The following is a 14,419-nucleotide window of genomic DNA, read 5'->3' as shown; positions in this document are numbered from 1 at the left end:
GCTGGATTGAAGAGTGAGATAAGTATAAGAAGTTCATTATAGTTAGATCTTATTCCACGACAATTCCATTGGATAATTTGTTGTGTTTTATTTCTATCCATGAGGTTGTTTAGTTTTCCTCTATTTCCATCTCTTTAGAAGTAGAGGGTTTATCTTTTGTCGGAGTTTGTGTCTTTGGTGAAGTGTTTTGCTGGGTTTTTTTCTTTTTTTTGTTTGGATCTGGACGTCTATCTGGATCTTGCTTGAGATGTTGCTGTTTTGGCTTCTTGTTCATTTTTTCCCTCTTGATTACTTGTGTTTGGTTTCTTTTTTTTATCTAGGGTGTTTTTGGTTTCCATTCTTTTTAGAATTTGGAATCTATTTTGAGTGTCTATTGTTTGGTTTTCTTTTCTGGAACGTTCTTTATTTGCTGTGTTATCATTGCTTATGTTTTTATTAATTTCTGGTGGTTGTTTTGTTGGTTTCTGTGATAATTTTTTTTAATGGTTCTGTTGTGGATGGAATATTATTTTCTTTGTTTGGATTTGTTATTTCTATTTTGTTTCCAAGATTTGAGTATTTTTCTTTTAGGCTATTTTGAAATTCTGGCCATTCTTTAATGTTTAATGTAATCAGTTTGTTTATCAGTTCCCTATATTGATCATGTATTTCATTATGTTGGTATGGTTTAGTTGTCTTTTTTGTTATCTCAGCATATGTGTTGTCTTTCATGTACGTCTCAACTATTTTTCTGGCTTCTGGAAAGGTTGTGTTTTTTTTTGTACTTTACTTCTATAATTTCTCTTTCTTTTTTTATATGTTTTGTATATTTTAGAGAAGACCGGGTGATCTTCTTTGCAGTTAGCACATTTCACCTCATTTATGCATTTTTCTTCGCTGTGGTCAGGCTTTGTGTTGCCACATTTTCCGCATATTTTTATTCCTTTACAAGCTTCTTTATGATGTCCATATTTTTGGCAATGGAAACATCTTAATGGAGCTGGGATATATTGGTCTACTTTTACATTTAAGTAGCCAATTTTTATTTCTTTAGGTATTGTTGGTTTGTTAAACGTTAATATGTATGTGTTGGTGGTTATTATTTTATTTATTATATGTTTATGCGGATGTGGTTGATTACTCCTTGTTTTTCTAATTCGGTTTTTATTTCTTCAGTTGCTAGTGATAGTTCATAACTTCGAACTACTCCTTTCGAAGTGTTTAGTGTTTTATGGGGAAAGACTTTGCACTTGTACTCATGGAAGTTTTTCATTTTGAGTAGAGATCTCTAAGATTGGTTATCTCAACTAGTAGATTTCCATCTTATTTTTTTGATCATTTTTGGTTTACTTTTTGTGGATAATGTCTTTTCTATTAGAAAAGCTGATAAATTTCCAATTTTTTTATTTTTGATTAATTCAATAACCAAGAATCGTGGGAAGTTTCCTTCGTCTATAGTTGGAACGGTTTTTCTAGTTTTGAATTTTTGTTCTTCATCTGAGCTTGAGAGGTCAGAGTCAGAGGAATGGTTTCTTTTAAGGGTTTTGAGGGGGGATGCATTTGTTTTTATCAGCCATGGATTTTGGGATTTATTTTTCATCAACCACGCTCCATACCCACCTCGGAGTCCAAAATTGGGGCATAGTAAGGGGGAAACCCATTCGCCTTGACCATGTCGGGGCTACGTGGAGGATATACTCTTTTGGTAAGGAGTTCTCAAGCACTATATTTTCTGTTCAATATGTCCTCAAAAATACATTTGTTCAGATGGAGTGTTGAGTTCTGGTCTTTCCAATTGATTGACCCTTGCCACCGCCTTCTAGCACTTAATTGGTTTGCCTACTTTTTGTAGTGGGGGGGGGGGGAGAAAAAAAAAAGATGGGAGTACCTTTAAGTTTCGTTCTTTGTTGTGGTAGTTAGTATTTTGGGTGTAAGTGTTAGGGCTTGGCGTGACTGGCAGATTGGTCGGATCGGGCCTCTCCGACCGCCAGTCTAGCCAAAGTAAGGGCTGAAGTAATGTGTTGCAGTGCCTAGACTTTTATGCACCCAGATCTAGATTAGCTCAATCACCAGGATCACGTCCTAAAGCTTTACGGGTAGCAACCCACGGCTAACTGGTTGCCCCATTGAGGGATTTTTACCCTCTGCAGGTTGGGGGGGGGGCAGTCGGCTTATTCTAGTGCCCTACCAACAGGGCAAAAAAAAAAAGGGAGAGAGGGGAGGCTGACGGGGTTGGGAAGTAGGGAAGGGGGTTGTTTTTGTAGAACATAATTAAGTCTTACAAAAGAGAATAGAAAACAAAAACAGAAAATCGATGTAGGTGCATTTCATCTCAGGAAGCCAATAGACAGCCTGATCTGGTAGCACCAGTTAAAAGTAAATTGTTAGTTAATTTGAAGACCCCATTATAAATGAAAGTTTAAAGTAAAAAATTTTTATAAAATACTAGCAGTTCAGCTTAGAAACAACCTTCTTAGTGACATGCAATATGGCTTCCGCTCTGCAAGATCTACCGCAGATGTGCTAACGGTTATATCACATAGGATTAGTGAATCTCTTGACAAAGGTTTCCTTTCCAGGGCAATTACTCTTGACATATCGAAGGCCTTCGATAAGGTATGGCATAAGGGCCTACTTTACAAGACTTCCAGCTACGGTATTACTGGAAATGTTTTCTCAATCATTAAATCATTTCTCTCTGATAGGTTCATAAGAGTAGTGGTTGATGGGCAGAAATCAGAGGCCCACAGTATTAATGCTGGAGTCCCTCAGGGGTCCATCCTGGGCCCAACTCTCTTCCTGATCTGCATCAATGATCTCCCAAAACACATACTTAAATCATTCGCTGACATCTATGCTGATGACACGACCATCTATGTCAACACTCCAAAGGCCGTAAATGACAAAGTTCTCTCTAATTCTCTCTCCTCTGATCTTGAGCACGTGGTACAATGGGGGAAGAGGTGGCTGGTCACTTAATTAATCCAAAACCAAGCTTCTATCTTTACATCATCAACGCTCTGATCCCCATCTGGCATCAATTGAAATGGATGGCTCTTGACCTTTACTCCTGATCTGAAATGGAACACGTACATCAAATCTGTTGCCAGGGACGCTGGGAAAATGGTGGGATCCTTCTATCGCTCCAGAAGATATCTCACGACTGATGCAATTCTCTATCTGTATAAAAGCCAAATACATCCAAGGATGGAGCACTGCTGCCACATCTGGGCAGGAGCTGCTAAAAACAGCCTATCATGCCTTGACAGAGTACAAAATAGACTTCGTGGTTTAGTGGGGGATGCCCTTTTCTCTTCCCTGCAGCCTCTCTCCCACAGGAGACATTGCAAGCCTGTCTTTGTTTTATTGTTATTTCCAGGGCAGGTGCTTGTCTGAGCTCCAATCCCTCGTCCCCCCTCGCCAATCTTTCACGAGAAACACCTGTCTGGCTGAAACTACTGTCAATAATTTTCCCCACTCTTTATCTGTGCCTAAATCCAAACGTAGATTCCATGAGCAAAACTTCTTTCTTAGAACTGCACGCCAGTGGAACTCTCTGCCGCTTGCCTGTTTCCCACCTGACTACAACTTGGACGTCTTCAATTCCAACATAAACAAACTCCTGACAAACCGCCCCCTTAAGTAAGACACTCTAGCAAAACCCCCAATACTAATGATTACTACAATACTATCTTATTGATTACTGTACACGCAATAACCCTTATCCCTGAGTGGCCTTCGGGCCTTGATAAGTGGTGACCCCCATGTAAAAAAAAAAAAATAAATAAAAAAATAACATATTTTAGAATAGTGAAATACAATAAATCTACTGGTGTGCAAATCCAGTGATTGATTGAAAACTTGAACTGAATTTTGAAACTGATATATGGAAAAAATTTTTACTGGATTGATATAATCAAAGGTTTGCTGGATATTCAATCAAACTAAAGAAAAACTGTGGAAATATGTATATAATGGTTGATTGACTGATTGATTATTTTTACGGCATATCAACCTATGTGGTCATTTAATGCCGGAGTCCTTTTTTTAAAAACTTTTTTTATTGGGGGGGGGGGCTTTTTCAGCCTTTCCTCCCTTTTTTATAAAATTGAACTAAGAAATTAAATGTTGTATTTATACATGGATGTATATATTTGGGTGACTTTAAATTTCCTTAAATTTTCTTATATAAATTTACTTTCCTTAGGTATGCTAGAATATTTGTTGAGTTGACCTTTTCAAAAAGGTCCTCCTTATTGCTTTCTGTATAATATAATTTTCTAGTTGGGGCGAGGTCATCACACCCAACTAGGATATGTTTTACTGTGAGTGTCTCCTGGCATGGGATGCACTCTGGCACCGATTCTCCATTTAGTATATAAGAATGAGTAAAGTTGGTGTGTCCTATGAGCAGCCGAGTCAGTATCACATCTTCTCGGCGTGATCTCTTGATGTCCGGACATCGTTCCTTAAGTTCAGGTTTGATTGAGTATAATTTGCTGCCCTCTTGCTGACTCCACCACAGTTGCCATTTTTCCTGTATATATGCTTTTATCTGGGGTCTAAGATCAGTATGTGGAATCTTAAAATTGTCAGTTAGAAGGTGAGAAGATCTTTTTGCAGCTGTATCTGCCCTGTCATTGCCTTTGATCCCCACATGGCTGGGGATCCAGACAAGAATAATGTTTTTAGTAGTTGAAAGGATATTGATTTTTTCTATTAATTTTGTTGTTAGTGGATTTTCTTGTTTTTGATTTTGTATAGATAATAGGACTGATAGAGAATCTGAGAATGATGAAGTTTTTGGTGGTTTCCTCTGAAATTATGTTGAGTGCTAGATCGATAGCTATAGTCTCTGCAGTGAATATAAATGCTTCATTTTGAAGATTTCTCTTCATTGTGGTTTTATGGTACGTTGCTGCACATCCAGTGTGATTGTTGCTTTTAGACCCGTTTGTGTAGATAAAGGTGTAGTCTGAATATCGTAATTTTAAATGTTGAAGTTCGTCGTGGTATTCAATAGGGTTTGTGGTAGATTTGGACTTTTTGTTTAGGTTCAGTTTTATTTCTACTTGTTTCATGGTCCATGGGGGTGTTTTAGGCAGTATGAAGTTGTGAATGCTGGAGATTGGAATTTTCGATTCTTCAATGCTTTCCTTCATTCGGAGGCCGAAAGTTTTGATAGTTTTTCCTCTCATGTTGAAGAGTTCTTCATATTTAGGATAGAAGGTACACTTTCGATTTGAAGTTCAATATTCTTTTTTTTTTTTTGGCATCAATATCCAGTTTCCCTTACTCGATATAGCTAAAATGATTTACAAACTTTAAAAACATTTAATTTTCTATGTTTATTACCTTTAGCAAATTAGGTGCAAACCTATAATATTTGCTAATATTTTTCTTCTGAAGAGATGTATAAACATCAAAAACTCATGGGTTAAAGAAATATATTTTATTATACTGTATTCTTTGTCTTGCATTCAATAAAATTTCTATATTTGAAATTTAACTTTTTCAAATCACAAATTTTAAATTCCTAAATTATGATTATATATATATATATATATATATATATGAAAAAAAGTTTGATTCATGTCCAAGTAACCTACATCTAAAATTTCAAGTGTTTAGACTCAAAATTGGCAGAGGAGTTTGGTAGAGTCTGCAAAGGTCAACTCTTTCAACTTTGACCTCTTGGCAACCAAATTTTCGGCCAAAAACTGATTAAAAAGCTTGCTGCATGTCTGAATATCCTTTATGTAAAATTTCAAATGTTTAGACCCAAAATAGTAGTTTGCTAGAGACTGCAAAGATCAAATCTTTTGAACTTTGACCCCTTGGCAGCAAAATTTTAGGCCAAAAACCGATCAAAAAACTTGCCCTATGTCTGAATACACTTTATGTAAAAATTTCAATAGACCAATAATTGGCTAAGTAATTTGGTAGAGACCACAGAGGTCAAATTCTTTTTAACTTTGACCCCAATTTTGACCCTATAACATTTGCTTTGGGCTCAAATCAAATTAAAAAATTTGATCCATGTCCAAGTAACCTACATCTAAAATTTCAAGTGTTTAGACGCAAAATTGTCTGAGGAGTTTGGTAGAGTTTTCAAAGGTCAAATTATTGAACTTTGACTCCTTGACAGCCAAATTTCTGTCTGAAAATCGATTAAAAAAATTTTTTTCACAAATCTTGAGTCTGTAGACTGAAAATTGACAGAGTAGACACAGACAATTTTACTTTTATAGACATATAGATAATAAAGAATATCCATAAACTCTTTTCAAAAATGAGTATTTGCAAAAACATTTTTACAGAAATAATGAATATGGAATGTAAAATACTTTTTTAAATTATAATAAAGTAAAATAAATTGGAGATATTTTTATATATAAAAGCGAAAATATGTGTGTGTATGTGTGTATGCATGTGCACCTTTTCTGTATGTTCGCAAAAGGCTTTTTCTTCTCGGTCGGCTAGCTCCTTAAAACTTTATATGTTGTCTAAATGATAATATGTACGAGTTACGAATGGGGGTCGCGTGCATATTTAATTTGCCCGATTTTCATGCGCCATTTTTTCCAGATTTTTCGATCCCTGCGGGTTTCTTTCACTTTTCAGTATAAAAAAGCGAATGATGGGGTGGAGGAAACAGAAACTGGCTTGCAGCGCAAATTGCGTCAAGGTCAAACATCATGCGACTTAACTTTCGAGCACCTGTTAATTTCACTTTATAAACGATAAACACAGCTTTCACTTCCTCTCCCCTCGTGACCGAGATGGTTAGGTGTCTGCCCCCCCCTTTCGTTTTCACCTTTGCGTCAAGGCCTCACGTTCGACCTTAACTTTTTTTTTTCTTTTTCACGCCTCCAAACGCCCGGGCAACGCTAGTCTATAATATAAAAGGCAAATGTGTGTGTGTGGATGTGTGTGTATTTGTATGTCTGCCAAAAACTTTCAACAGACACATCAGTCTGTGACAAAATTTGTATCGTTTGAAAGCTTGGTCTCTCGGACGACAAATATAAAAAAATTGGCCCAAAACATTAATTCTTTCACCATCAACTGTTTTTTTTTTTACAAGGAGAGGGTCACCTTTTTGCAAGTCATTCCAACCTCACGTCAACGACGTCGCATAAAACATGTTATTTTGACTGCCCATGACGTCACAGTTGTGGTGGGTGCATCATTAAGACTGTTTGCTTTTTTCACCTCCTTTTCCTCTAGCGCGTTATAGGTTCGAGCCTGCCTACTACTCCTAATTATTTATTAATCTTTTTTTCTTTTTTTTTTTGAGCTCGCACAAGTACTCCCTGTTCTTTTTGCTCAGCCAACACCCTCACACAAACCTCCCCACACCCAGGCTAGTTTTTAAATAAATGTAAGAGAAAATAAATAAATGGACAAGAAAAGGACTGCAATAGATGAAGTAAAGGACACATAATATTGGGATCTTCAGGTTGAGTAAAGGAACATTATTCACTGGGGTCTTCAAATTAACTAACACCATTTACTTAAGGAATTTTAAAACCGAGACTCATTTGAATAAGTAAATGCCCAATATTGCCAATAAAAATAATAATTCTACCCAGCCACAATCAAAAGAACGAGAACAATCCACTTCCATGGATTAAATGTTCTGTTTGAAATTATGTTTAGGTTCACAAGTTTAAAAAGATGCACCTAAAAAAAGATTACATCAGCCAAGATATATATTATAGAGAAGGAGGAAGAGGGATTATCTTACAAAAATAGACGCACTTGCGTATTTACCTGACTTGCTTGACTTTGGCTTGATTGAGCCACATTTTGCTGAGCCAAATTCTGTTGAGTTGTACTATAACGTGGAGGCTTTTGGCGGCTGGGTCGATTCTTACGAACATTACTACCACGGTTAGCTGAAATTAAGAAAAATATATATCAAACATTGCACATAATATTGATTAAAAGTAAAAAACAAAGTTATTTTGAATTTCTTTGATATAGAAAATAAAGCAAACATTAATTTAATCTTGAAATCGTTTCTACCTGCATTGGCCAAGCCTGCTTGCTGCTGCTGCTGTTGTTGGTTGGAAAAGTGTGTAGGAATTTGCGGCATAAACATGCTCACAGGTACGGGCAGGTTGAGGGCATTTGCAAAAGTCCTTTCGGAGGCAATGTAGCTGAGTTGGTCATGAGGACGGACCAGTGGCTCACGAATATTCATTCCGGCTATAAAGAAACAAGGCAAACATAAAAATTATCAAAGATTGAAAACCTGATCAGATTTTCACAAATAAAAAGATTTAATAAAATCCAGATGATGAAAAATAAAAAATGATTTTAAATCTAAAAAAAGTTTTCTTTTCATTACTCAATTTTAGATATTAAAATCTGATTCACCGTTTAAACTCAACACAAAATATAAAAAAAAAATTGCAATGTTATTCAAAATTTTTTGTAAAGCTGACATTTAAAAAAAAAGTTAAAAATTTAAGTCTTTATACTTTATAAAAAAGTTGTCCAGAATTTCCCTTCCATTAAAAAATGAAAATACAAAATATTCTGTATGGTGTACATACTTATGATGGAACAAAAATATCATATTCCAAGAATCATATTAATTGATCAAGTAGTTTTCTATTATACTAGCGGGGGTACTCTGCGTTGCCTGGGTGGAGAGAGGTGGTATACTAAGGATAGTGAGCAACCCCCAGAAAAAAAAACAAAAAATCTTTTGTTTCAATGAAAATAGCAGCGAATACCCGTGCAAGCGCATAAATAATAAAAAAAAAAAAAAATGTTTTGCAATACACGCTTGAACATGTATGGAAAAAGAGGTAAAAACAAGCTAACATGCTAGTTGTTTTATAAACATAAGTTGAGATTGGTAAGCATATGACTTGTAAAAATGTTGATGCAAAAACTGACTCCTTGCAAAAAAAAAAAAAAAAAAAAAAGCCCAGCTGACCAGAACAGAATTAATCTTTTAGGCAAAATTTTTTATCTGGGAAATTGATCTTTCAAACGATACAGATTTTGTCACTGATGCGTCTGTCAAAAGTTTTTGGCAGATATACAAACATAAACTCACATTTTCCCTTTTAGATATTAGATAAGTCTCAAATATTGGTTTATGTGCGTGTTTGTTTATATGTCTGCTAAAAACGTGTCAGCTGCATCGGACCGGATCTAAACCGGTACCACAGAAAGAGTGTTGTCTGATTAATTTTGTAGTGATCAACTGGACCATTTCTTACAAGGAGTCACTTTTCGCAAGTCACACACGTGTATCAAACTGAAACTATGTTTAAAAATGTTATTTTGCAGGGTCATGGCGTAATAAGTCGTAGTCTAATAGGCAAAAGCGTTTGCCAGTAATGTTTTTTTTCCCTTTTTTCCCCTCTTTTGTGTTTCAGGTTTGAATCTGCCTACTGCAGTCGCACAGGCACTTGCTGCTATTTTTATTGAAAGAAAAGTTGTTTTGATTCATTTTTTGGTGGGGGGAAGGAACTTCCAGTACACGGACCGACGAAATATCTGGTGGGGAAGTTGCCGCCTATATTTTTTTTTTGAGGGGGGGGGGGTGCTCAATATCCTTAGTATAGCAGCTGTGTCCTGGCCACTCGGGCAACACCAGGTATCCATGTTAGTATTTTTATAAAAAGAAAATCATTTTAAACGATATTACCAGGATATCATAGGCATTAGAAGACTGATTTAATAAATTTAAATTATGGAGTTATCTGCCTTTATATTGTCAAAATAGTGACGTGAGACAGTTTCTTTTTGCTTATTGATAAAATCTGATTTTCATGTTAAAAAAATTAAAAAAAAAACTGATTAATTTACGTGATTTTCGGAAGATGACATTTTCGTTCCATCATGAATGCGTACACCATACAGATTTTATTTTTAATATAGGGAGAATTTTGGACAAGAACCAAATTATTTAATTAAAAAAAATGTTTTTAATTAAAAAGTAGAATGCTGTAAACAGAAGTAAATTCAACATCAATTTTTACAAAAATTAGTTTTATAGTTAAACTAGCAGGTCAGCCTGCGTTGCCCAGTTGTAAAATGTGATTAAATATGATATTTTATAATTCATGCAGATTTCATATTTATTATCATAAAGCAAATTCTCTATTGATTTTCAATATTGCACCCAATCTATATAATAATTTCTAAAGTTAAAAAAAAAAAAAAAATGACTGTGTCATCAGCTGGAACTAAAACTAAAATATTCAGCACTCCAACCTTAGTTATTATTTAACGCTTCAACTTTCATCGTTACTGTCCAAGCTTTCACCAGATAGATAAAAATGGCTGAAAATTGAGTTCAAGCTAAAAATGTATATGTATGCTTACTCAGAAGTTAGTCGATTTACTTGCCAAAGGCAACTGTTTCTTTTTTGTTTTTTCAGTTTTGAACTCTTAGCAGCTATATTTATAGCCTAAAAACCAAATTAAAAAGTGTTCTCAAAGTGCAAATACTCTATTTATCAAGTTCCAAGTCTGTAAACAACAGACAAGGTGATAAAAAAATAAATATAAAATGTCTGTATGCTAGAACATTTTCATCCTAAGTTCTACGCAATTATGCACAATTAAGAAACTACGCATAAAAAAAATTGTGTAATAGTTAAATAAAATCAATCATCTAATGAGAAAGCATAAAAGATGAACAATTAATTAATAAACACTCGGGTTTCAAAGAAATATGCTATTTAGTTAACCTTTAGGAAGTCGCTCTCATATCCATGACCGAGTATATATGTATATATATATATATATATATATATATACACTAGCAAAAGTACCCGTCGTTGACTGGGTTGAAAAAAAAAGTCTACAGAAAATGGACTCTGATTTATGAAAGTATGATAGGTTATGAAAAGGAAGGATTGTAAAGAGATAGCTTCTAATTTGGGGATATCAAAACCAAAGCAAAATATGATGAAAGTAAAAATAAAATAGATAAACCCCATAATTTATTATACCATACCTGTTCACACTGAAACACTTCTCACAATATTTTGTGGATCTATATTAAAAAACCTTGTTAAACTTTGTGACCTATTTACATTCTATGGAGGTCAGGCGCGAACGAACACCCCATAATTTTATTATACCATATTTCTTCAAACTGAAACATAATTATCAAAGTATACTTACGCAGATAGATATGAAAAGTCTTTATTAAAGTTTGTGCCTATTTCCATTCTATGGAGGCCAGGTGCAAATGCAGACCCCACAATTTTATTATACCATCCATATTTAAGTTAAAACATACTTATCAAAGTATTATTATGTACATCTATATCAAAAACACTTGTAAACGTTTTTTTTTTTAATTTTCAAATTTTTTTATTTCCATACTTTGTGGACTAGGCACGTACGCAGACCCACAATTTTAATGAATCATCATTATGCCAGATCAAACATACCCATTCCTGTGTCTCGATACATCTATCATTATATGTAATCAGTTTTCTATAATAGTCAACCATATAGGAGCCTATTCGTGACCAGACACACACAGACGTTCAGCTTTATATTATAGATATATATATATATATTTTTTTTTTACATGGAAGTCACTACTTATCAAGGCCCGGAAGCCACTCAGGGATAAGGGTTATTGCGTGTACAGTAATCAATGGGATAGTATCGTAGTAATCGTTAGTATTGGAGATTTGATAAAGTGTCTTACTTAACGGGGCAGTTCATCAGGAATTTGTTTATGTTAGACTTGAAGACATCCAAGTTGTAGTCAGGTAGGAAACAGGCAAATGGAAGAGAGTTCCACTGGCGTGCACTTCTAAGAAAAAGCTTTGTTCATGGAATCTACGTTTTAGTTTTGGCAAAGTTAAAAAGTGAGGAAAATTTTTGACAGTGGTTTCAGCTAGACAGGTGTTTATCGTAAAAGATTGGTGAGAGGCAACCAGGGATTGAAGTTCAGACGAGCACTTGCCATGGAAGTAACGATAAAACAAATATAGGCTTGCAACGTCTCTCCTGTGGGAGAGAGGTTGCAGGAAAGAGAAAAGGGCATCCCCCACTAAGCCACAAAGTCTATTTTGTACTCTGTCAAGGCAGGATAGGCTGTTTTTAGCAGCTCCTGCCCAGATGTGGCAGCAGTACTTCATCCTTGGATGTATTTGGCTTTTATATAGATAGAGAATTGCATCAGCAATGAGATATTTTCTGGAGCGGTAGAAGGATCCTACCATTTTTCCAGCGACCTTGGCAACAGACTTGATGTACGTGTTCCATTTCAGATCAAGAGTAAAGGTCAATCCCAGAAGCTTGTCAAAATATGGAGCCTCCCCTAGACAAGAGCCATCCATTTCAATTGATGATGTAAAGATATGAGCTGGGTTTTAGATGCATTAAAAGTAACCAGCCACCTATTCCCCTACTGTGCTATTTGTTTTAATAATTTTTAAATAGAAAAAGTAGGCTTTTAATATCAATGTCAGAGTGAAAAAAAAAAAACAAAAAAAACAAACAAACAAAAAAAAACTTAACTTTACTTTATAGATTGTGGTTGTTGAGCAACTTCTGCATGGCGACCAAATGTAAGTCAGATTTAATACAAAGTAGGCCAAAAGCACCACAATGATGTTCCAAATCCGGAAGGCAAAATTATGAGAATCTGTCCTATTAGCATTCCCTAATTAGGAAGAGTAACCCTTTCCCCAAAAAGAGGAGATGCTCCCCAAAAGGATGCTCATTTAAGCACCATGCAGAATAAAAAAAAAAAAAATAAACACATTTCAAAAGCTAAGAGTTGTGAAATTCAACATATTGGGATGGAGAGTAGAGTAAAGTGTTGATTTATTGCAATAAATTCACTTATATATATATATATATATATATATATATATATAATAAAGTAAACGTGTGTGTGTGTACATTTTCCTATGCAATAACTGTCAATTTTCAGTCTACAGACTCGAAATTTGATATACAGGGTACTGAGATTTGGGAAAATCTTTGTAATCCGTTTTCGGCCAGTAATTTGGCTGTTAAGGAGTCAAAGTTCAACAATTTAATCATTGAGAACTCTACCAAACTCCTCCAACAATCTTGGGTCTAAACACTTGAAATTTTAGATATATGTTCCTTGGACACGGATCTAACTTAATAACTTGATTTGAGCCCAAAACAATAAATGTTAAGGGGTCATAATAGGGGTCAAAGTTTAAAAAAATTGACCGTTTTTTTTTTTTTTTTTTTTTTTTTTTTTGCTAAACATACACCTAAATACTAGCATTTCAGCCCGGGTAACGCCGGGCTAAAATGCTAGTATTTAATAAATATATATATATATATATATATATATATTTCAGTAGTTGAAAAAAAAATTGCCAACTTATGAACATGTTTGGTCTTAGTATGACATAAGATCTTGTAGAAAAGTTAACTGGAGTTTTGAATACAGTCAGATTAAAATACTTTTGTCTCGCTTTTCATATTCTTCATGGAAGATTTCATTAAAAACATCGCACATGCAGCCAGATTACATTTAAATGAAAAATAACATTCAAAACTTATGAAACATGACCAATTTTGATCAAATGACATGTGCAAATCCAAGTTAATTCAAGAAAGATTAATTTTATTATTTCATTAACTTGCATTTAACTAAAAGTCATCTAAAATAGTTCTCTTGTCCAAATTTCCATGTTAAACCTAAACAGCAATGGATCTGACAAATTAATACTTGATCTAACTAGCCATTTCTTTCTTTTTATCCTTACAGCATGTTAATGTTTAATGAGAAAACGCTCAAAATGTAAAGGAGATAATTCCTATTTTAATTTGGGAAGGAGTTAAATCCATTAAATTTTGCCCTTTCCACCTGACTTACGCATTATTATTTTTTTTTTTTTTAATTAAACTAAAATGGCATTTATGAATCCCAGACTACGATGGGCAAGTACAGCTAAACTATATCGTAATACTTTTTCACTCTTGCATACATAGATGTGTAAATTGCTTGCTTCCCTCTGCTATTTGTAAGCATCCCAATTATGAATTTCGCTCCTCTCTGGTTGTACGTATGTGGATGCTGAGCATGACAATTTACTTATGTACAAAAAACAAAAATAAGTTTTTATGTTACTGATAATGATGATGCTTATAATTTTGATAAGTAAAAATTTGAAAAAAGAAAAAATTAAATCATAAAAACAATTCTCCAAAGTTAATACTTTTATAAGGGAAAAAGAAATAATTTTTTTTTTAATTCCATTTTCACCCCAAACAAGGCATAGTGGCACTTTGATGTAGGGAGCTACTATCAAGGACATAAGTTGCAGGGCTACTATGTAGGGAGTTGAGCAGCAAGATGTCCGTTCACATTACATTTGAACTTCTGCATATTAGTACAGTTGGGAAAGTAAGAACTCTGAAGGGAATTCAAAAGTCTAGCAGTTATGGGGAAGAA

General features: G+C 34.5%; 1 protein-coding gene across 2 annotated transcripts in view; it reads right to left on the bottom strand.

Annotated features, from left to right (window-relative positions):
• The window catches only part of LOC145284837 (regulator of nonsense transcripts 1-like), a 125,403-nt gene that overhangs the window by 7,245 nt on the left and 103,739 nt on the right, over positions 1-14,419 (bottom strand). The window contains exons 21-22 of one of the 2 annotated variants that reach the window (XM_080133816.1): positions 8,011-8,193; positions 7,756-7,880 (exon numbers count right to left, since the gene is read on the bottom strand). In XM_080133816.1, coding sequence (XP_079989942.1) covers positions 7,756-7,880; positions 8,011-8,193 — 308 coding nt within the window. Of the gene's footprint in view, positions 1-7,743; positions 7,881-8,010; positions 8,194-14,419 lie in introns of both variants that reach the window. The other variant, XM_080133815.1, reaches the window with a different exon arrangement.

The sequence above is a fragment of the Euprymna scolopes genome, chromosome 9 (assembly GCF_053919585.1).
Source record: "Euprymna scolopes isolate OS-2025 chromosome 9, ASM5391958v1, whole genome shotgun sequence".
NCBI lineage: Eukaryota > Metazoa > Mollusca > Cephalopoda > Sepiida > Sepiolidae > Euprymna > Euprymna scolopes.
This window is presented reverse-complemented; position numbering and strand designations above follow the sequence as displayed.